This window comes from Triturus cristatus, chromosome 11 (assembly GCF_964204655.1).
Source record: "Triturus cristatus chromosome 11, aTriCri1.1, whole genome shotgun sequence".
NCBI classification, from domain to species: Eukaryota; Metazoa; Chordata; class Amphibia; order Caudata; family Salamandridae; genus Triturus; species Triturus cristatus.
The window spans coordinates 1,102,705,498-1,102,730,764 of record NC_140594.1 but is presented as its reverse complement, the minus strand read 5'-3'; the positions used below and the strand labels follow the sequence as shown (position 1 = coordinate 1,102,730,764).

General features: G+C 42.1%; 1 protein-coding gene across 2 annotated transcripts in view; it reads left to right on the top strand.

Annotated features, from left to right (window-relative positions):
• The window catches only part of POLR2H (RNA polymerase II, I and III subunit H), a 44,361-nt gene that overhangs the window by 4,972 nt on the left and 14,122 nt on the right, over positions 1-25,267 (top strand). Inside the window, exons 2-4 of one of the 2 annotated variants that reach the window (XM_085635510.1) lie at positions 4,639-4,722; positions 16,464-16,557; positions 20,543-20,626. In XM_085635510.1, coding sequence (XP_085491636.1) covers positions 4,639-4,722; positions 16,464-16,557; positions 20,543-20,626 — 262 coding nt within the window. The remainder of the gene's footprint in view (positions 1-4,638; positions 4,723-16,463; positions 16,558-20,542; positions 20,627-25,267) is intronic. The other variant, XM_085635512.1, reaches the window with a different exon arrangement.

Sequence of the window (25,267 nt, the reverse complement as noted above, 5' to 3'; positions counted from 1 at the left end):
TGTGTTTTTCTTCACCTAAGATATTCTTTTGGATGCAATGTTTTGACAAGCCCTCTGCATATTGGTGCTACTCTCATATAGGCTTGTTCTATTTTTAGTTCTTTGATTTCTCAAGGGAAGAGGATGTGTTGTACTTACATTTCCTGCTGCTCAGCCAGTATGCATGAGTATGTGTGTATGGAATGTTGGAATGCTTGATGACTGTGTGGAATGTTGGTGTGCCTGGTGGACTGGAGGAATGACAGTTAGAGGGAGTAGGCTGAGCAGCAAAGATGCAGCTCCTGGTGGGATCCTGAACTAGCCTTCTTGGGCCATTGACCAAGTTATATACTTGCAACTACCATCTTGTGACTTACCAATAAATATCTTCTTCAACTTACCTCGTGACTACAATCTATCCTTTTCTACAAGTCCCATTGTCACTAATGATCATTTTAGGTAATCCCTTTTTCAAAAATACTTTTTGTAAAAAAAAAAAAAAAGCATTGGCATAGCCAATAGGTCTCGCTTTTGGGACCTTATAAGTGTTTAGCCATGCAACAGTTGCATAACTAAATACTTATAAGGTCCCAAAAGCGAGCCCTATTGGCTATGCCAATGCTTGTTTCTGTTTATTACTGCTCTGTAGTAATGGCGGCGCACGGGTGCCACCATTACTACATAGAAGTAATAAACAGGAAAAAAAACGGGCTCACGGAGAACATCAAAGCAGCCGTGCGGCCACGAAAGTGAGGCGCACACACATGCACTGTAGCTCTAGGCTACAGTGGTAGCACTTTTTTGAGCCCTCACAAAAAGTCTCGCCAGACCAGCGCATGCGCTGGGTCAGGCGAGACCTAAAAATTATTGGGTGTAATGACGGCATAAAGGTAGTGTGGGTTTTGTTAGATTTTCACAAGCTAAACAATTCCTCACTTTTATTTCAATTCCTAAATCCAAACCTGGCCACCAATATGAACATTTTAGTGTACTCTGCTTTTCCTATGCCCGAATGCCTTTCATGCATATATCCAGATTTTTTAGATATTAAGCATACTGGAGGGATCACTTTACCATTTCTCATCACTAACCCTCCTTCAAAAGACCGTTCATGCCTTAATTCCCAGTATGGTCGAAATTACTTTTGCCCAATGGATCCTTCTGCTCACATCAACCAATGTTTTATCCGCACTATGGGTTTGTGTCCATTCCTCCTCAGAAATGCTAGGTACTTCTCAAAGAATATTAGCTACACAAAACGCATCCAGATCCATTTGACATCTTTCTTTCAAAGGTAACTGCATGCGACTTAAAAAATCCACAACCACATTCTTTACCCCGGCACATACTGTTACCTCATAATTGTAGTCTAACATTCTTTCTGACATTCTTGGAGGGCGGGGTGAGGCATTATGTAATCCATTAGTAGTCCATATTTTTGCGAGCAGTTTATGATCACTCTGTAAAGTAATTTCATAGCCCTCAATATCTGTCTGAAATGTCCCAGACCCCAAACACAAGCTAGTGTCTCTCGTTCATTTACTGACTATTTTTCCTCAGTAGGAGTTATTGAATGAGATGGTAAAGCTATGGTCCTTTCCAAACCATTTAAATACTTCTGGGTCAACATCGCTTCAATACCCCTCCCACTAGCATCAGTGGTGACTGCACTATGTAAGGTGGGATCAAAACCATGCAAGGGTGGAGCATCGCAGGTATCTTTTTTCGATATCCACAAATGCCTTTTCACGTTTCAAAAATGATTTTTCAATTTGAGTAGTTGTCATAAAATATAGGTTTTCGTACAGAAATCTTAGGCAAACTTGGCGTAGAATTATATCAAGTCTAAAAATGCCAATACATCACCTTTGTTTTAGGCACTGGAGCTTCTTTGATAACATCTAACAATTCCTTTTTTAGATTTGATACCCTCTCCTGTTATCTCATGGCCTAAGTAAGTGACTTTTTCCTCTGCAAATCTAGACTTACTAAGTTCAAATGTTACTCTTTTCCTCCAGAATCTTCATCGCTTGTGAGAGTTTGCAATCATGTTCCTTTGTGCTCTTCCCCATTACCATGATGTCATCTTGAAATATTTACAGGTCACTCATGTCTTTAAAGATTACCTGCATTAACCTCTGAAACGTGGCCGCTACAGAGGTCAATCCAAAAGGTATCCTTTTGAATTTGAAACAACCAAATGTTGCCACAAATGGATCCAAGGCCAACACATACAATGTTTCTAAAGTTTCTCTGGTCTTAAATTTAAATAACAATTCTCTGTACGCAATTATAACAGGCTCTCCGGTAAATGTTTTGGGTGAAATATCTTACTTTTTAAAATTGTTACCTACTACTAGTACAAATGTTTCCTGCCACACCACCTCATTCACAATTCGACCCTGAGTCTGCCACAACGGAAATTGCTACACCCCAATAGACCTTTTACCCTTCACACACAAAATGACTTCATCCACATTCAATACACATAAATTCAGATCCTCTTCCTCTTTGGAACTAGACTGAACCTCACCCTTTGGATCTACACATTTTACAACAAAGATTTTCCTTGTCTTCTTCTGACACACTTTGTAAATATGACCAATGATGCCACATTTTGAACATTTCTGCTTTCATGCTGCACAACTTTTCTCATTGGCTAAGTGATTCTTGCAACCACGTCAACATTTTTTTTTTCCCACTGAACATTTTAGATTTTCTCTTAGCCCAAAGCTTATCCTGTATATTGGGATTTGCTGTATGCGTTACTATCTGACTAGAGATGTTGCGGACACCAGACTTTGTAATGATGTTGCAGACACCATTCGTCCAATACCCTGATACCACAACTGAGCACTATGCGTCCGTAAGCCTCTAAGCGTTTCCCACTTGTCATCCGTACCCAAGGTTCCAAATCCGAACTGTCTGACATCACAATACCAATTGCGCGAATGTACGGTTCCCTCGTAGACTTATACATATCACCAACAAAATTCTAGGATGTCACAACACCTGTGAACCTTTCTTATTATTTTACTGTAGCTTTTACAGTGTCTGGTGCTGATGTGGGTTTCAAACGTTTGTGTTTGTTGTCAGCTGGTTTGGGTTTTACAATGGAACGATGCCTATGTAGGAATTATATAGACAGTGGATCAATTGCTTAATTGTAGTCTGTTTCTTTATTTGTGGGGGGATGGGTATCATGATCTTTTCTTTATATCGGTGTGTTTGAATGTGGGTATCCTTGTAGTAGTGTCTGACTTTACTGAGTCTAGCCTCTTCCCAAATGTGTGTTTTTCATTTGACATTTTTCCATTGTCATGTATGTATATGTTATGTCTATCGGGTGAACCCAGCCAAAGTGGAGCACTGTTCATGGCAAGCTTTAAGTTAGGGAGTAATAGGAGAGGAAGCCGAGTTGTGGACGTTTAATGTATTATGATATAGTATTCTTCAAAGAGGTGAGTCTTCAACTCTTTACTACATTGTAGCGGGGTGTTGTTCCGGATACTGGGTGCACAGATGGAAAAGGCCTGTTATCTTATTTTTTTTCTTTTTTGCACTTCTTGGTCTGCAGTTGTCCTGGCTGCAGGTGTACTGGGAACAACCAACATTTGTGAGCTTGTCTGCAAGATAAGCGGGAGTTACTTGGTGTTTTGGCTTTATAACCAATTTTTGTTTTTGTCACTGTCATAGCATCAGTATGTAGGTGTCTTTGCAGTGGTCACACTTGCCACTGCACTTATGAGTTATGACCAGTTCTGCTTCATTCTTCTTCAACAATTTATATTTGTACATGCATTCCATTGAAAAGCTTTGATTGAAGGGATTTTATGCTAACAATGAAACCCCCCCCCCCCATACATACACATATATATGCCTGCCATGCTTCCCATGACTTTACATCTGACACCACACTTCACCTTACAATTGACATCATCAGTGATTTTACAAAAGATGCTCAATGCCACTAAACCCCAGAATCTAATAGGCTGGCCATCTTAGTTTGAAAGTAGGGGCTGGTTTTGCACAGGTGTGCAAACATCCTATGCCCATTTTGGTGGTGGCAAGTGGGCTCTCACCATAGTTCTGCTGCAATAGCTTATTGCCTGTGACCTCGCTAAACCCAGCATGACCAGACATAACCCCGACAATTCCCAGTAGTGTCTAGATGTCTTCAGCTATACTCGGTAAGCTTTCATCCAAGCCATTCACACAAGTCCAGTGCTCTTTACGTATCATACCCACTGATATACTCACAGCCCTTTCTTTCCATTCTGCATAGAGGACTCCGTTTTCAGCCGCATCCATGCTGTGCACCCAGAACCCAGCCTTTTGCTGTGCATAGCAGGATCTGGACATCTTCCAGGATCCACAAATATCTGACCACATTGTTCTGCCACAACCAGTCAATTTGCTGATTCTGGCCAAGAGGAGAAAATGATCCCACGTCCACTTTGATGCAATTCTTGTTTTTGTAAAATCTATATTCATATCGGCTGGTCTCAGTAGAACCATTTGTTTTGGTGTGAGGGGGGAGGTTAATCTCAAATCCATTGAGTTCATGTGGTTTAGAGGCTAATGCTTAGGTCTTCTGTGTAACTGAGAGTGTTGACCTTTGTGAAAACATCTGTGTAACAGTGTCCCCTTTCCTCTCAGTTTCCCGTCTACATTGTGAGAGTGAGTCATTTAAGATGGACCTTATTTTGGATGTGAACATACAAATCTATCCAGTGGACCTTGGTGAGTTCATTGATTGTAATATCTCCTTCTTGTTAACTACAATATGTGTTGTAATGGGTTCTTCTTTCCCTATACTCCTCTCTGTATTCAAATGAGTTGCGATGTTAAAAATGTAATTGGGGCTGACTATAAATGCAGAAGGGTTAGCTGTTAACTGTAGTTTACACAGCCACTAACATTTCAATTTGAACTTGATATGCTTATCAAGGATGTCATTAGACTATTCATAAGAAGCTTATTGTCCTCTTAGAATGTGGAGCTGGCTGCTTGGATTTACAGCTGTGGGTACTGTATATTCCTATTCCAACCCTGGTTTATGCATACTCACCTGGATTTTCTCTCGATGGATAACATCCCCCCCCCCCCAATCACACACACACACACACACACACACACACACAGTACACATTTATGCATTTAATTCCCTACATAAAATGACTTCATTTTAATCTGGTTGTCTATTTTGACTTTACTTTTGTTGGGTACTATTACTGCAAAGGTTTCTCTAGACCTAGGTTAATTGAACTATTTTTGCTGAAAATTTCAATTATTTGGTGTCTGACAACACCTCAGAATTAATGGATGAATGCATATTTAGTAGGAGGGCTCACATATGAAAGTACTAGAAGCCACTTTGCAATGCCAACAGTCCTGTATATCTAGTATTTGGGCCTTCTGAAGATTGACTACAGTCCAGAACACTGTTCTGGATTGGGTTAGAGCAACCGATGTAGAGGACTGTATTGCTGTTGCAGTTTTTGTTTGGGAGGTAGAGTGAAAGTTTCATTTTACGACTGAAGTTCAGTTCTCAACACGCATTAAAAGGTTTGTGATCTTAATTTGCAATATAATTAACTAGCGCAGTGACCAGATTGCATGTCGTCTTTCAGCTATGGTAAAATTGATGAGGTGCCGTATCTTATTTGTAGGGTAAACCACTGCTTAGGACATGTTGGAATTGATCTTTATGTATGAAATGTCATCACGGACACTAACAGTTTGCCTTCTATATATGTTTTTTAAGACCCATCTCAAGCTTTTCCCTGTTCCATTAAATTGTGATACTTTTATTGAAATATCGGAGAGTAGAAGAGAAAAGGAAGCACATTGTACTGTTTACGAATATACTGTATTAGATTTCTATTTGTCTAATGCATAACATCCCTAAGGGTGTGCTAAAGCACATGGGTGATTAGCATTTTAACTACTTTCCCTCTTCTCCTCCATGCAATGTTTTGAGATTACCAATGTTTATTTCTAACTTGGGTCTTTTCTAAACCAGAATACATATTCAGTTTTCTGATAGTTCTCGAGGTTTAGTTGGAACAGGATGCATATTGTCAAAGCCTTGTGCCTTCAGTTTGGACCTGAAAACAATATTCATTCAAGAGTATCGTCTCAGATTTATTTTCTTTAGTATGAACTCTGGCACGTCTATGAAAGATATTCTTTTCAGCAGCTCAGAAACTTAAGTCGCAGACCTAGAATAATAGTATATCATCATCAATATTGGTTGTCAGGTTTCTTTTCACAATATCGTATCATTTTACTGCAGACTTAAGTGCAAAAGAGCAGTGCACACATCAAGAACAAGCATTGGTATAGCCAATAGGTCCCACTTTTGGGACCTTATAAGTGTTTAGCCTGTGCTTGTTTGCTCCTGACACAGATTTAGCAGCCCCTACTATCAGAGGTTATAATGGCAGGAAAGGATCACAGGTACAGCAAAAATACAGTTGAAGCATCGAAATAAGGCTTTTTTCCCTACAGTGCCATAATTGGCGCTTTCTTGAACAGCTTCGCGTTCCAGTCGACAATCGAATGGGAGATCAGTGAAATGGACATGAATTGAGATAAATGATGAGGATTCCTTTTGCTGTGGTTAAAAAAAGACCTATGTAGCCACCCCTTCAGAAAGTAATGCATACAAGCCTAATAAACCAACGAGACATGAGTAAAACGTACCGTTAGCCTAACGTAGTGTGTGGTTTAGTCTAATTGAGTTCCACCATGAAATTGGAGTTAAATTGAAACACAGGATGAAAACAGCACCAATAGTTATTCCATGTGTAAGATAATGTACCGAGTACTTTGAATAAAGGTCTTACAACGCAGTGCTCACGAAAAGAAACTTCCCATCCAGACACATAGATGTAAACTAATGTTCAAAGTTGTATGTGGTCAGCTACCAACCTGAGATGCTTCAATGATAACTATGCATAGTATGAAAAACAACCTTTCAAAGTGACAAGTAACATTAAAATACTCGCTGGGAACAAATTATTTACTCAAATCCAAAAGTTATAATTTAGAAAGAATTGAATGATGGTGCCATTCGAGCTGAGGAGAATAAACATTAATAATATGCCAGTTGTCTACTATATTTTGTAGGACATGAATATATTTCGTTGGACTTGCCATTTTGATGTGCCTCTACCCTACCAAGATAGATAGGACATCCAAGGCACTTGTCACATTAACTCTAAGTGAAAACTGAGCTGCTTATGAGGGTTGAAGTAGCAGAAAGTGGCCTATGAAACAAGTGTTCCTTGTGATATTCTGCCATGATCCGTAATTTTATGAATGACAAGTTAAGATGAGTAAGTACATATGCAGAGACCCTTTTGTGGGCTTTGTATATTATCTAACTGGATGTGTCACATAAGCAGGGTATCAATTACAACAATAACTGGCTTTAAAGATGAGCGAAAAACAAAAATAGTTCTTACATAGACCCTCCACTGCTGTTACTCGTACCATCTTCTTCACTATTGCGATTCATTGTAAATTATCAGGGATTAAAAATATCAAATTTAAATCATCGAAGTCAACTGAAATCTTAAAGCTCAATCCAGAGTCCCATGGGGAATAGAAGTAAGTCCGCTTCATAGACAAACCGACAAATGAGAGACTGCTCCGGGTGACTGAAGTTTGAAATTTAAAAAAGAAAATGTAAGAGCTTTATTATTCCCTACACTCGCCAAATGCTTATTAAAATCAATTAGTAGCTGGTGGAACTCTATGCTACGTTTGCAGGCTCAATAATGCCAACAATCTGGTGAGAAATGTTCTTATACAGCAATAGGCCGCCTGACTGACTTGCAGGCAATGGTTTTTCATAGTATTTTAATGCATCAATTATGTTATTTTTAGGTGTCAGCAAATTATGACTTGGAAAAAGTGTTAGTACGTCATATTACGTAGATGCAGTTGACGCATGCACAGTAAAGATTTCCCTGTTAAAGCGGTTTTATTAGTTCGTTCGAATGGTTATCGTTAGTAAACACATGTGCAAGCTTCTCTAACCCTCGTTTTTATGTGGCGCGCTTTAGTTTTACACAATACAGAATTAATAACATGTTGGGGAGTTAAATGAGAGGATTGCTTCTGAGCAAGTCTCTTTCTACGAGTACTTGCTCCATCACCCTTTGCTCTTATTTTTTTACCCGTTAGTGTTACTCCAAGGTTGCGCAGTGGGGAAGCCGACGGCGCCTTTACCGTCATGGTACGTAATAAATAAATGCCTCATGCACATTCCGTCCTGCCTGCAGCCCACTAAATAAATAATTAACTCATACACGTTCCTGCTGCCTGTAATTAAAACGCACAACCTTTTTCACCAGTCCACCTCCCCGAGAGATAATGAGGCCTCTGACGCAACTGGAAAGTGGTAACATGCTGACAACAGCAACATAAGTTGGTGAGCAACATACCGTGATGGACATTCATAATAACTTGACGCTTCGGCTGAGCAAAACAGACATCCTGGCAACGGCGACAGAGGCAAAAATTTAAATCCCACATGTTTATACCCAGACGCAGCCAAAGAAAACAGCCTCTAACATTTGACCTCGGTCTTTGAATGCACAGTCAATATAAGACGATAAGAACATGATTAACAACCTGGTTTTACAGAAACTGACTATGGAGCGCTGAAAACATCGATCGCTCTGGTCAAATGCTCTTAGAGAAAGGGAAAAGAAGTCCCTAAACAGATAGATGTTAACAGTAGGACTAGTGGAAGCTTACAAACCCTGGGGCGATACTCCAGGGGAGTGAACAACTTGAAAAAAGGTGGGGCTAGGAAGCTAAATTACTCACAAGACAACAGACTAGACAAATCAAAATCCTTGGAGTCAAAGCCCACAATGTACATACAACAGATCATCCTGATAGCACAAGTGGCTTGACCTAAAAACAGTGCTTAATTTGTGCCTGTGTTTTCCGGTGCTCAGCATTGGCACTTATTTGTAAACACCATTACATATTTATGAGAAGCCACCACATTGTGGCGCTGTGTCTGTGTATTTTTAAGCAGCGTTCATTAGTGCAGCATTAAACAATGTAATCTAGCTTTTAAAAAAATGATAAAACTTGAACTTAAACCTGCCATTAAAAAATGAGGTGGGTCATGCGAGCTGCAGTGAACCAGTGAGTCATACCTTGGGCCCTAGCGCTTAATATTTGACAAATTAAGCGCAGTCTAAAAAGGATGTAGGAACAGGGTAGATGTTTTGGTTCCATCTCTCGCAAAATTGACAATTATTGGAAGAAAGTTCTCTTTTTCAACTTATTTCTGAAGTGAAGGAACAATTGTTAATGTTACTTGTAATAGCGTTTTTAAGGGGGTTACAGTCAGTTTGACGTCTGGTTAATGGTGGACATATAGTATGTGATATTGTAGATGAAGTTTCTGCATGTTGAGCTTAATGTGTTCATTTTGGTTATGTGATCTCAGTGTATACTGTTTGTCTGTAACTGCACTGAGTGATTTGTATTTTTATAGCATTGCTATCTGTTTTGACAGGGAATAAGGGTTTTTCTTCTACTTGGAGAACAAGCATTTGCAATGCAATCGGTCTCGCCTTTGGGACCTTATATGTATTTAGCTATGCAGCACATTAGCCTAGGTGCTGAAACATCTACTGTTCTTTAACATGGAGGGAAAGTAAGCACCAAACTGTGTGACACACCAGGTATGGGAACACATGGAGAGACACATTGCCTTTCATCAGGAAATGGTATAATCAAAAGCTCTGTTTTTAATATAAAATCAGAGCCTTCGGTGGTCATAACATTGAAAATACAAGATTTGAAAAAAATATTGTCTATGGATGCTCTTAGAAGACAATTTCTATGGACTGGAATCTAGAGAATGCTAATGTGATTCTGGTATTTTACTAACCTCTGCTGGTCGTTTTCTATCAAGAAAGTTAAATAGAGGCAGTTGCCAGAAAAATAAAAAAAAGAAAGTCCCTCAGCAGAAATCAATTCTGGTATTTTACTGACATCTACTGGTCATTTTCTATCATGACAGTTAAATAGAGGCAGTCGAACAGAAAAAAAAAGTCCCTCAGCGGAAGCAGACAAGTTCTAGGGCTGATCTCCAGAGCCCACAAAGGACATACACATATATGTATATACTAAAGTATATACACCGCTAGGCGAGACCTAAAAATGGGACTCTCCAGACGTTTTGAGTGGCAGACTGTTGGATATTTTCAAATTCAGCAACCATATGAGCTTTCAGTTTATTTAAAAAACTAAAGCAATATCGTGCTAGTTGCAGAGTATGTTCATAATCACTGATAAAATGTCGGACTTTCTAATTGTAAAATCTTTGTCTTTAGTATAAACATACCTCTAAATCTTGTGCAAAAATAACTTATTTGTTCACACTGTATGCTTGGTATAAACTGATGGACAGAAATATTTAATATTTATATAAATTGTCGTATAGAAAGTATTTGGCCAGAAAATATGCACCTATATCATCTGTAATTACTCTTAGTAGGATTTAACCATAAAACTCTCTTCATATAGACCAAAGCTGCATATATAATCAAAATGAAACTTTTCAGCAAGGCTGATATACATTTGAGAGTGTATGGTCAATTCCCAGTTTATAATATTGGTGCATTATAATTACCTGTCTAAATAAAGAGTGCTGGCCCAGTCCATCTAAATACAGAGGGGTGGGCCAAGAACATACAGTGTTGTGCCAATATCACACCAGGTAAGCCTAGTATCACTCAGCATAGCCCCAATATCACCCAGCACTAGGCTAATATCCAGCATTAGCCCAATGTCACACCCACTACCCTTCCAAGGCCCAATATCCCACAGTGCTAGTGGGGTATTATTATTTTTTTTTAGCGACAAAGGTCCCATACAAGATGGATAGGTATAATATCACAATTTTCACAATTTAAAAAATACTGGAATTATCTATTTACTCAGTTAGAAGGATAAATACAATTTAATAGCAATAAGGAGGAAACGCATAATATGCAGGAGGATAAGTGAGCAAACCGTGAGGTAAAAAGAAAATCAGCCGATTTCCTTACCACAGGCAAGTGACTTAAAAAGGACAGTATAGAAAGTCACAATTCGTTTCAAATCTCATACTCAAATGCAGAATACAAAGTATAATTTAGAGTTTAGATCTAAGCATTGGTCCCAGAGAACACAACAAAGGTGTAAGATTACGCAGGGCTGGCAAATAATCAAACCCTGCTTCTCCAGAATCCAACCACGCGGCCTAGCATCAAAGTGCATTTGGTCAAGGCCAGCGCCGGCCTAATGTCACACTATGCTCTATATTATGTATATTTCTAAACCTGGAAAATGTGTACACCGGACCCTGTGACAAAGTAGTTTAAATAGTTCATCTAACTCTTTCCCTTTAAATGTAACAGACTTTATACATATTTCAGAGCGTAACAGAGGTAGGTTATTAATGGACCAATCATGTTCTCTGCCACATGTGCAGGGGGAACCTGCACAGATGTGAAATTTGGGACTTGATGGAATGGCAAAATCTCAGCGTGTCCACATTAGTCAGTATCTCTCCGCCTGACCTGGGTGGTGGCTCGAACTTCATACAGCAGGTTAGGCAGTACACCGGCTCGTGACGGCCAGGGGGAGGGATGTCTGCAGGGAGGCCATAGTCCCCACGCTTGGCTGCTTCAACGAGCTCCAAGTTCCTAGGCCCTCCTTCACTCAACGCCAAAAACTCACTGTCGTTTCCTGAATGGATGATTTTCTGCAGCAGAGACACTGATCTCACGGGGTGCGGTGGGTAATGAACCTGTCAATGATCGCAAGTGGTCCCCAAGGCCCGGGGCCAGTCACATACTTTTTACCCATCATGCCCCTGTCAGGTCCTCTACTGTGACGCATCTGAATACTTGCACATGAAAAAATACGGGCTTGGCAGCCCAACATGCCTCTTGCATTCCTTTAGCTGAGTAGATTTTAAGCTTCGTTTTCCTTCTTTTTTAGTTGCCATGGAAATAGGGACAGCAATTACAGACCTTCAGTGGTGGAGTCAGGAGTGACTGCTTCACCATGCCAGGAGAAGGCGAATCTTGTGGCACAGCGGATGTCTGAAAGACACCCTCTGCCCCCTCGACCCTAAGGGGTTCCCACCCCATCCACGCCTCTTCCCACCCTTGAGGGCTTTGAGATCTGAAAATCCAGGGCGCAATATTCCTTGAAGAAACGGCTGTTTGTGCGTGGATCCATGTGCTGGAAACAGCTTTTCTGGCCCCCAGCGCCGCTTTTTATGAAAAGCCATACAGAGAAGCAGCCAGGGCTCCCTGACAACTGGAAACAGTTTGACGTTTTTGTGCTGAAATGGGTCCTTTTGGCAAGCGTTTTTAAATCCATTTTTCGACACCATGCACGCATGTGCAGGTAAAACAAGCACTTGCAGTGCCATAGGAGCAGACAGGAGACAGCCGCGATGCAGCCAGCAAAGCAGGCGGGCGGTAGCAGAGCTGTGTGCTGCAGCTGTCCAGGGGAGAACGGGGTGCAGCTCCTAGTCTGTCATGCATCACAGACGCTTCTGTGATCTTTGCAGATTCCCTTCACCTTCCCAAAGTGTCCAGGCCCCAGATCAACAGAGTTCGACATCCCGCGTGCGCTGTGCAAGGGTGGTAGCTCCGCCGGGACAGCTCCTGAACCCGCCCGTCTCTGAGTACAGAACAGAAAGGCGTTAGTGCGGTATAATAAAGTTTTAAAAAAACTTAATTACAACTAAAATAAAAGCCTCACCAAAGAAGAGTAGTCAGGCAGGTGATCTGCGGGTGAGGAGGATGGAGTGGAACCCACCGCACTTCACTTTGTCCTGTTTCGTTTCGCTGCTTGTGCTCCCTCTGCCTTCCGCCGTAAATTGGACTGTGTATGATGTGTAAAGACGTTGTATGCGCATGTGTTCTGGACAGGATAGGACAGGTCAGGCAAAATATAGTGAACTCACGCAGCCAATCCCAGGAGAAAACAAGCATTTACAAATGCAATAGGACTTGTATGTAAACGAGACCTATTGCATTGTAAACAAAAATGCGGACGTTCAAGAAGGCACGAACTGGAGTGGGTGGGGGGCAGAGAATTTACGGACTGCGGGGGGGAACGGGGGGAGGCAGGGGAATAAAAGAGTTTTAAAAGTAAAGGGGCCTATAGCTATGGAAGGAAAAAAATTACGAAATGGCCGTCAGGAGGCGGGATTGAGTTGCCGAAAACCAATAAGATTGCAGCAATTAGGATTTCGGACAATCAAAAAGATAGGCGGAAAGTGGGCGGAGTTCCCACGCTATACTGTATACAGCATGGGTAGTCACAAATTTTCTCTCGGGGGCCAAATTTACAGTGTGGTTTGTGGCCGAGGGCCGCACCGATTGGGGCGGGGTCAGAGGGGGAGGGGCGGGGCTAAAGCAAAAAAAATTGTGACCATGAGGTTGAACACAGGTCCCTGCAGCAGACGCCTTCGTCCACTGAGCCACCAGACCCGGCATACACACATCTCTCCCTCTCCCTCCCCCTCTCCCTCCCTCCTTGTCTCTCTCTCCCCCTGTATGTCTCTCTCTCCCCCTGTATCTCTCTCTCCCCCCCTGTCTCTCTCTCCCCCCCTGTCTCTCTCTCCCCCCCTGTCTCTCTCTCCCCCGTCTCTCTCTCCCCCCTGTCTCTCTCTCCCCCCCTGTCTCTCTCTCTCCCCCCCGTCTCTCTCTCCCCCCCCTGTCTCTCTCTCTCCCCCCCTGTCTCTCTCTCCCCCCCTGTCTCTCTCTCCCCCCCTGTCTCTCTCTCTCCCCTGTCTCTCTCTCTCTCTCCCTGTCTCTCTCTCTCTCCCTGTCTCTCTCTCTCTCCCTGTCTCTCTCTCTCCCCCTGTCTCTCTCTCCCCCGTCTCTCTCTCTCTCCCCCCCTGTCTCTCTCTCTCTCCCCCCCTGTCTCTCTCTCTCTCCCCCTGTCTCTCTCTCTCTCCCCCCTGTCTCTCTCTCTCTCCCCCCTGTCTCTCTCTCTCTCCCCCCTGTCTCTCTCTTTCTCCCCCCTGTCTCTCTCTCTCTCCCCCCTGTCTCTCTCTCTCTCCCCCCTGTCTCTCTCTTTCTCCCCCCTGTCTCTCTCTCTCTCCCCCCTGTCTCTCTCTCTCTCCCCCCTGTCTCTCTCTCTCTCCCCCTGTCTCTCTCTCTCTCTCCCCCTGTCTCTCTCTCTCTCTCCCCCTGTCTCACTCCCCGTCGCCCTCCTCCCTCTCTCTCCCTTCTCCCTCTGTCTCCCTCTCTGTCTCCCTCTCTGTCTCCCTCTCTGTCTCCCTCTCTGACAACCTCTCCCTCTCTGTCTCCCTCTCTGTCTCCCTCTCTGTCTCCCTCTCTGTCTCCCTCTCTGACAACCAAGTCAGCTCTTGAAGATCGCCTACACTTCCAAGAAGACCAGAGAAATGTTGCAAGAGCATAGCACACCACTGGGTTGTCACGCTGTTGGACACAAAATGAGGCTGGTTGACACTGTTAAATGATACCTTCGAAACTGCATACAACAGACGGACTCCCTTTGACTAAGAGATGAATTCGGAAGACATCAGTTGAACTTGTGTCCTGATGTCCACAGCACTATACGCAAATTCTCTACCCTGAAGTGAGGTCCCGGTAATCAGAGTATAAAGAGACCGAAAAGACTTAAAAATTAGACCAAGACGAATCAAGATCCTCTACGATTCTGGTAGTCCCTTCAGATTGAAATCGAGTGGCAATAAACTGCATTTTGGTGAACATCTGTCTCATCACATGAACTTTAGGCTGTTATACACTTCCTGTGTCCTGAAGAAGACCCGATATGACTATGTACGACGACTGGTTGTTATAGGGTCGAAACGTTGACGGTTCTACAGTCCCGTATCAATTGGAATTCCTTGTATATACCATAAAAAATTAGGACATGTGCCTTACAAGGTCTATTCTTTATCCATAATTAAGCTGAGGACGTTTTTTTGCGAATCTCTGCAAAAACTGTTTGTGTATTTTATTGATAATCACTTATATATATTGTAAAATTTACACCTTCACTACTACACTTAGTCACCTTATTCACTTTGTCACTGCGTTGCTTCTTTGCAAATATTATTGTATATACAGCCTTTTTTCATTTTTTGTTCATATTCCAATGAATTGATAAATGAGTTGATATTCAAATGAATCTTAAAAAATAAACTATTGTGTTTTTTGAAAATATTATTCATTGTCTAATATTGATTAATCTTTTTGATCTACTAATGCTGTGTTTTGTGAAGTTTGATTTCTTTCAATTGTAAATAATTGCTTCCCTTTGGAACCATTGTTCATATTGTGTTGATAAAGCCCAGGTTCCTTGGGTTATAGGGTTACCCCTGTGTGTTTAACTTTTTTTACCTTCGAAACCCAGGCACTAGTGATCTTTTCCTTTGGGTGACATAAAATGGGAAGAAAAACAAAATATGCAAAATATGCGAGTCTGACTGCCTTGACGTGCTGACACATGTGCAGGAAAAAACTTGCGTACAGTAGGCATGTGCCGGGAATCCAAACATAAGTGGAATGTAGTTTAAATGAAATCTTGTCAAAATAAAAAATGCTGAGGATTCTGGATAAAAGCCAGATAGAACTGCAGGCGATAATTAGCGGGAGGGGACATTTGATAAATTGTAACAACGAGTTTATTTCTGTTTAACTCCCATCTGTCTTCCGCAGCCTTAGCCAAAAGATCTCTTTAAGCCTCGCCTTCTTTTAAATGCCCATACAAGCAGCGGGGGATTCAGATAACTCTCGTGAGCCCAGCTTTACATAGCGCAACCATTGGATCTTAAGTGCGTAGTCCAATTTTAAACCATTTTGCAGGGTGCTATTCTCTCTACGGGGATGTTACCATTACACTTCTACATGCCCTACTTTTAAATACCCTACACCTGCCTTGTGGGCTACAACGCCTACTTAGGGGCGACTTATTCATATTTTAAAGGCAGGTTTTGGCAAGTCATGAGGGTTTATTTTGACAGGTCGAATTGCTTGTTTTACCCAGCTACAGTCAGGCTATAAAGGGTAGGCCTGAAGCCATGGTTTATACTGTCCCTGTAGTGGCTGGCATAATGAATGCTGCAGTCCACTAGTGACATTTGACTTGCAGGGACTGGATATATTTTGTACATTATACTAGTGGATTATGCGTAAATTTTATATACCAATTAGGAGTATACCAATTTCATCGTGTTTAAAGTGGGAGTACAGACACTTTACCACTGGTTAGTGGGGTTAAGTGCAGAGTCCTAAAGCCAGCAAAGGGTCCAGCAAAAGGTGAATAATATGTGGTGAACACGCAGAAAAGGCAGATTTCCGACAGCTGTGGTCTGTCTGTGTTCAGGTGTATTATATATAGTGATTCTTATGTTTTTCTCCTATTGCCAAAGTACTGACCTTCTGTTTTTTGTCTTTTTTAAGGTGACAAGTTTCGGCTAGTTATTGCCAGTACTCTTTATGAAGATGGCACTCTTGATGATGGGGAATACAACCCGATCGATGACCGGCCGTCCAGGTAATGCGCTGAGATTCTTCTTTATTCAGTGCTGCATTACACCTTCCAAACCCTGCCACAGGAAATCTGAAAACACCACACTATATAACAATATACTGCTAGATGGAATGTACCATTCTGTGTTGCTCAAAACATCACCTCTCATAGCACTACCCCAGGGGCACCTCAACATAACACTCTTCTCCATATCCTCACAAACCCACATTTCTCTTTTCCATAATACTTCATACCTCACAATAAAACACACCATAAATGTCCACATCACACAAAAACTCTTCACCACATGACACCAACACTCCTAACCACATCACACCATGTGCACTTTCGGATACCACGTCAACTAATAAATCACACTGAATAACTTTTTAAAAAGCCATGCTACATCACACTGTTCACTATTTCACACTCCACACAGCACTGTACCTCACCACTTAAACCAACACTACTCAAATTTGCCACCCCAGAAAACCTACATCTCCACACAACAATCGCTCCCTGATTACAGTAAATGTACCGTAATGAGATATAGTTTTAGGATGGACAGGTTCCTATCCTGTTTCCATAATCAATCATTCTCTCTCTTAATCTTTGCTCTTTCCAGTTACACCCATCCCACATCTTGATGTCACTCAAGCTCAGTCCTATTGCATCTTCCCTGTATACACCAACCTAGTGGTGAACCTCCTATTCTTTGTTTTTGTTATACCGTATGTATGCTGAAGACACCCAGATATTTCCTTATTTGCGATCATTCTTCCCAGTATTCATGAATTTAGTCTCTGTTTAGTAGCAATCTGAAGTTAGTCATCGCTCAGAGCAGTCATTCTTAACTCGACCAAAACTGAAATATTCCCTTGCATCTATGGCACAAGGCTTACAACTGACTCCACTCAGCTTGCTGCAATTTTCCCACAATAACCAAACCCTCGCTTGCTAGAGCCCTTGGCATGCTCATTGGCAACATATACCCCGATCTTTCATTTCACACAGGCAAAGGCTCTGAATGATCGACTAACTATGAGTACAATTGACTTATGCAGCAAGCTTTTTGTTATTAGTGCCACGTTGCACATCCACCTGTCCCTAGGTGGATAAGGCTATCAAATGTGTTCCTACCATTTCTGTGCATACAGCCTCTATCGACACTAACTTAACGGCCTGCTTATTGAGCACAGACCTAGTAATTTAGGTGATCTGGGGCACAGCACCACCCTAAATCTTACAAAAATTCACACGATTAACTCTCAACCCACAATCTGAGATTCTAAACCCTTGAATGTAATACGTAATGTTATTTTCGTTTCTATAGCACACGTTCTTCCGTTGGTATAGCCTTGTGCCTTTGGCAGTTTGGTGCCTTCCTCTATGGTCCCCTGTGTTCCATCTCATTGATGTTACTCCACGTAACATTATGTATTGTCACATTTTTGGTTACATGGCTATGGTTGATTTATTGGTGAGGTGGGACTTCGAAAAGGTATCTCTGCACTTGAGACTGAAGAAAGGTCGTCTTGAGTGTTGGATGCTTTTATGGCATACACAGAAGGATTTGAAAATATTCCTTTTGTGTCCAGGAAACCAGTCCAGTTTCTGTAGATACCCAGAACTATGTGCATGGAGACACAGATACAGGACAAGCCTGGCTTCTATAATCCTAATGGCTTGGGAGTTGTGAAACTTAACTGGCGTCATGGGGAGTCCTCTGTAAATTTTGCACTTGTGTCTAAGGAACCAATCCTTAAGATTTGGACACTACTTCGAAGTACCGTTGAGCAGGAAATTGTGCTGCTGTACAAAATCAGACAATTTTCCATTTTAATGACCAATTTGAAGCTGCACACGCGTGGCTGTTTTGCAGAAAGACCTGGTCAACTCAACTGAAAAGAGCAGTTGTGACCCAGTGCAAATCTTTTTTGATATAACGTTTGACCTCAACACTAGACTCCTTTAATTTTATGACATTTTAGGCATTACATTCTTTTTTCAATTGATTTTTGTTTTACACCATACAAGCAGTACCTATCCACTATAATCACATTGCGATTAAATTAAACCATTAGGCTAATCAGTGTGCAGTTGGTCACTAGCGACATTTGTACAACATACGTAATAAAGAAAACGTAAAAATGAGAAAGAAAACAGTAAGCCATTGTGCACTTTTTAACTTATTACATCGATGTATTTCGTCATTCATTGCCACCACTAGGGTTCACCCTCTGGACCTTCCACGCCCCGAACCCTGACATTTCTTTTGGCATATTTGGGAGTTGCAATTCTTCTTTTGCTACTTACCTTATTACATACCAGACAGTGACTGCTGTAACTGTCAGGACCCTACTTGACCACACATTGGGCCAGATGTTCCCCATTTGCATTTCTTAAATAGTGACTCCGTAGGAATCGCTATTTTAAGAAATGCAAAAGGATATGTATAAAACTTGCAATTTCCTAATAGTGATTCCTACAGATTAGGAATCTCTACTAGGGAATTGCAAATAGGAAATACCATTGCATTCCCGCCTATCGGCAAAAATAGGAAGTTGTTTGCATTTCCTTAATTGTGCTTTCCTAATAAGAAATCGCAATTTAAGATATGCAAATCCAAGGGTGCCTCTGGACTAAAGGCCCCCCTGGAGGCACCTCGAATTTCCTAGTGCACATTTAAGTGAACATATGCTCTAGGGGCACGAGCGCTTCATGTCACAATAAAAAAACTGCATTTTTTTTTATTTTGCACATGGTTACCATCGACTTGAAGTCGATAGCAATTGCTTTTCTTAAATGCCCAATTCGCATTTAGGAAAAGCTTTGTACATGTGCTGTAAGAATCGCAAATAGGTAATCCCTATTTAGTATACTTAAATCGCAGTCTCAATTTACGATTTCTACTCTGTAGAAATTGCAAATTGAGGCCGGTTTTGGCCCTTTTTACATCTGAAAATGCCATTTAGCATTTAACGGTCCGAAATAGCAATTCAGGCCGTTAAGAAATGCTAAATCACTTCGTACATCTGGGCCCGGTCCTTCACAGTGTCTATGAACATGTCCTCACTTTTGTTATTGGTATTTACTTTACAAGGAACCATCATCATGTTGCATAATCCCATTCGTCCAGATCACACACTCACACTATCCATGTTTCACAGCGGCCTAACATCAGAATAGTCAGTTAACAATCTGATCGTCTCTCTCCACAACGGAAGGTCTTCCTTCAATTTGTCATCTCGTCTAGTTAGCCTCATTAGGGATTCCTCTGCCCTACCGCCATGTCTCTGATCCATCCATCAATGGCTGGAGGTTGGACCCCAGCAAGTGAATGCCTTTTCTGTGCCTAGCAAACACCAACCCCAACAACATTCTTATCATTTCAAATATTTTTATTTTGACATTTGGCATTATTTAGTCTCTTAACTATATTGTTGCTTTGGTCATTTGTCAAACATGTGCTACTAACGGTGGGAAACCTATTTTGCTTGAGCCATGTTTTCCTTCCAAAAATCAGTTTACCTAATGGAAGCCAGAATATTTTGCATTTGTGGTAAATCAAGGCACAGCCCGCATGAATTCTTTGAGGTCTCTGTTCCCTAGCATATGTTAAAATCATAATTAAAGTGGTTTATACAGTGGTTGGAAATGCACTGAGATGCTTATTGTATTTAATTATTAATTGCAGCCTTTGAGTTGTAATTTTATTTTATTTTTTTAAACTGATTATATATATATATATGTTTTCTATTATCTGCCTTTTAAAGTCCCTTTTTCTAGGAAAATTGGTATTCCTTTGTTTATTCATTTGCTTATCCACACATGGTACTTTGTTCTTTTATTTCAGGGTTAAGGTAAAAAATAATCCTGTAAAGAGCCCTTGTTTGATCCAGATCTGTAAGAAGGCTCAGATTTGCTAGCTTGGGTGGCATTTGTGAATGTTGTCACATTAATTGTGTTTTCTCATCTGCTTGGTAACACTGTTTTTGTGTGTTCGCAGGGCTGATCAGTTTGAATATGTGATGTATGGAAAGGTGTACAGGATAGAAGGTGATGAAACATCAACTGAAGCTGCCACTCGCTTGTGAGTTTTGAATGTTCCAAAACAGTACTAGACTGTGACCCTTGTAAAGGCTTGTACTTCTGACCTGCAGGCTGATGTTATTGTTTTTCCTGTATTGCTTCTCCTTCCAGCTTTGTCATCCTGGTCTTCGGTCTATTGCCTTGCAGCGCTGCGTTGCTAATTTACGAATTCCCTGTGCTCCACATCCCCTTAACATTTCTGTTGTCCTTCATGCCTCAGATTCTTTCTCTACCCTGGTCCCATCCCTTAGTTTCCACCATGTATAGGGATAATTGTAATGACCTGCAACATCACAAAACCTCAAAAAAATAGGAAATCCACAAAATTAAACTTGTTATGCTAGATTTATTAGAGCTCGGGATTTGCAGAAATTCAGAGATCGAGGCTTTGTAAGGAGAGCAAGTTGAGACGGTAGGACAGCAAGAGACGGGTCATGTACATTTAAGGGGACGCCAAAGGTGTAAGAAAGCATGCATCTGTAAAAGAGCAACCTTGCAGTGTGCTATAGATAATGTTCACTGGCAAGTACCTAATTTAGCGTGCACATGTGCTACAGGGCAACAAGCAAACATGGAACAGTGTAGAGAATTTGCTTGTAGGGCACATTCGTGTTAATGTGTCCCCCTTTTTGACCAATTTTGTAGCACAAAGACACTGAGGAGTAGGTGATCTGTAAAAAGAGAGAAGGCCAAAGAAAAGCTGAGGTGAATTTTGATAGCCCGTCCTGTGGGCTTGAATGTAAATATTAAGGCTCATATCAACCTCTCAGTCCATATATGAAATCCTGATCTGTATTAACAGAGCATATTGAAGATACTGAATATGCCCCTAGAGGATGAATAATACACTTAGCAAATATGTGCTTCTCGTTTTAAACCCTCCTTCCCCGTGAAGTTGTGATCTTTGTATGTGTTGGTTGCTGTGAAGACCATTACTTTGGTCTTTGCAACCTCTGACTTGTTTATTATGTTTTTAACTGTTGTGCTGATCTGCTAAGTAGTGAAGCTAGGATGTGAAAGGTGGTGGTCGTGTTACCACTTTACCTAGGTTTAAGCTTCTATAAAATCGGAGTTTTCCAAAGATGATGGGAAACGTTTGTGATACGTAAGCATTAGGGAGATGATAATGAAAAGTAGTAAATAATAATTCGGTGTTAACACATAATGAGCCCACCTCCTGTATTGCGTCAATGTCATTGTAGAATAGACCAGTTCTATTGTTCTTGTTATATATCAGAATATATTGTGTATGTGATGAGACAGGACAGTACAGAATTATGCAGCAAACAAAACGTAATTAATCAGCATGCAATGCAGTAGCAGGCGAATACTGCGACAAATTCAGTGGCGTTAGTATCTTGTTAATGCGACATTATAACACAATGTTACTAATAAAAGTGGATCTCGATGCTTTAGAAAATATGCTTCTTAAGAAAAAAGCTACATCACATTCTGCGGATATCATTCAAACTGTTATCCGTGGAAGCCCACAGATCTGATTAAAACATTGACGATGTTCAACTAGGTATCACACAAAGCTACATGTGCGCACATCTAGTATCAAAAGTAGTGCTTTTTTATTCTGCACATGGGAGCTTTGTTTTAAAAATCTGGCTCCTCAACCTCGGTTTTGGCTTCTGTGTTCTCACGATGAGGCTCTTGGAAGCACCTGAATCCACCGAGGGAGCAGCACCCTAAGATCAAAGGCATAATAAAGAGGTGCAAAATGTTGGATATACTGAAATCCATTTGAAATGAATGCTGCTTTGAGGACATGATTTTTTTTAATGCAAAATAAAATCTTTCCATGTCTGTGAAGGTGACGGGTGCATAGTGGAGTTTATGACGGTATCCCTGGCTATCTTTGTTGGATTAAGAAAGCTGTTTCTGTTACAAAATGCACTAAATATATGATGAGATTTAAGGCAGAGTAGCAGAATCCCAAGCACCTTCAATATGAAATATCCATGAATCAAAAACGTGAAGTTCCTTTCCATAAATTTTTCAATCATGCAACGCTTCATTAAACACATTGTAGAACGGATCATTTTAATACTTTTGTGAGGTTCTTGTTTAGCAATCTATTCCCAAACCAGCTCCACCATGGAGGAATGTAGATGATTGCGGCCTGGTTAAAAGGCATCCAGGACACTAGATAGGCGAGTTATGGCTGTTTGCTCATTTTACAGAAGCAAGCCATGGTAGGTAAAGAATTGCAGCATTTCCCCATTTCTCCTAGCCTAGCACACATAAGCCTATCAAAAACTCTAAGTGTATAAGCTGGTCTACTGCATTGGGGGATGTCCCCTTGGCTAAGATGGGTTGTGGCAGAGAGCGGTGCTGCCTGCCTCTTGTTATTGAGAGAGAGAGCACTGCCTCCAGTATCTTTCTTCCCGAGAGTGGGGAAAAAGTGTGTCTTTAAACTAAAGTGACAGTGAAAGAATGTAGTAAAAAGCCTAATTAAATATTATCTATGGGGAATCACCAGAACGTACACAAGGGAGAGAGAGAGACTGGAGGAAAAGGCCTTTGAGATTATTCACTCTAAATCCACGAGTAAAGGGGTGCTCCGGGAGGAAGGAATACCACAGAGGACTCCAGGGAGAGCGAGACTTGAGGAGGAACATGCCCGAGATATTACAAAGCAGATATAGTTCAGAAGGAGAACATTTATCAGATACCCTCTAGTCCTACAAGTGAAGTGAGACTTGGACCAAGGGATGGGGAAAGAAAACTCCACTTGTTTGAAGATGTTTTGTAGGATTGAAGTCTGGAGAAGCTCTAATAATCTCTGGGAGCAGGGTAAGACTGGGATAAGGCTACTCTCTACCTTTATATCTCAGGTGCTACAACTATATAAGGAACTAAGGAACTTAGGAAAAGGCTGGAATGTTGAAGCACAGTCTGACAGGAGTCTGTACTTAAACTATAATACTTATTATTAAAAACGTTTATTTATTGTGAGCCATGTTTCCTGTCTTGCTTATTCTTTTTATTTAATTTATTATAGCACTTTCATCTAAAGCAGTCTATATCTGTACAATTAAAAAAAAAAAGGTTGCCACAGCCAGACAACATATTGATTTTGTAAAAGTCAACTTGTTAGGAACAAGTTTTAACTAGCCTAGGGGGTTGATTCTGCAGGAGGGAAACCAGAGATACGAAGAAGCAAAACCTAGAAGAGGTACTTTGAGAATGAGGGACAGACAAAAGGCACCTAGAACCAGATGCAAAGGTCGAGAAGGAGCATAAGGAGAAACCAAGGAGCATAAATAAGGAAGTGAAGCTTATAGCATTAACATTTTAAATCAAATCACAAAAAACATAGTTAACTTTCCTGCTCCATTTAACTTATATGGAATCTTGGGTGCGTGGCCGAGCCGCAAGATGGCCGCTTAGTGGAGAGGCTCTGCCATCCGAGCGCAAAATCCGTCAGATATCCTGAGTCTGACTGCCCATCTACTCAAGTGCACCCGAGAATCGCATGTAGCTGATGAGGCGTGATCCAGTGAGGCGCTTCTGCCCTTGCTGCGACGCTGTCAAGGGGTAAAACACCTATCCGCGATCTCGACCGCTGCATGGCCGATTGCGCAACGTGGCCATTGAAGGGAACGGAGCAGGTCGAGCGACCGCCACACAGATGTATGCTGACTCCCCCGGGACTGTAAGTGCGTCTCAAGGAGGACCGGAGAGCACACTGGTTGATAGCCAACTGCGGTAGACCCCTGTGGAACGGAGGTAGAGCTTCCACCCGGAGCAGCTGCAGGATCGGTGCAGACACCAGTGGGGAAGAAGTGCCACGACCACTGTGCAACTAACCATCCGGTGCTGCCACAGAGGGACGCTGAGCTGGGCGGAGGTACGCCGCGCTAGCTGCAAGACATCTGCCGGGAGCTGACGGTGGAGGGCGCCAGAAGCAGTGAGAGAGACGGGCGCGAAGGCTGAACTACCTTCGTAACATGCCGGTGCACGGAGACTGCCGCCGGAGCGGGAGAGGCTGTAATCAGGAGGCCGGTGGTGGCCAGTCTGGCGGCCTTTACTCAGCCCGGTGCTCCGCATGTCCGTGATTGCCATCCCCACCCCGGGTGAGCGCCGCCTGAAGATCCCCCCCCCCCCCTTCATAATACCTACTGTAAGGCACAGCAGCGGCGGCAAAGTGCGGCGGGGGGAGGAGGAGGCGCTGAAGGCCTAGGACAGACAACATTGCGCCCACAGATGCAATAGCGCGCCAAAACATTGCTGAAGATAGCAAGTACAGCTTACCCTACTGAGACAGACAGACACATTCCTGCGCCACCGCCCTGTAACAGAGACACTATAAAGGGGTGGGTCAGCCACAGCGTTTTTGGTGTCCCCAATATCTTGCAACTCCCACAAATGCAGTGGCAATGTGATAACTGGAGGAAATAAACCCCGTCATTAGCTGGAGGTTTAGCACACGCAGCACCAAACACAAGTCCTGAATTGCTGCAGGGACAAAGAACTCTAGGGCTGTACGGCTCCTGAGGCTGGAAGCAGTAGGAGCACCACCAATAGCGACCTGTCGCAGGCTTGCCACAACCTTCACCACCACGTGGTGAGGGCTGTAGAGTCACTGGCCAGCGACCTACACGCAGTGCCTCCCCCCGGAGATGCCCAGAAG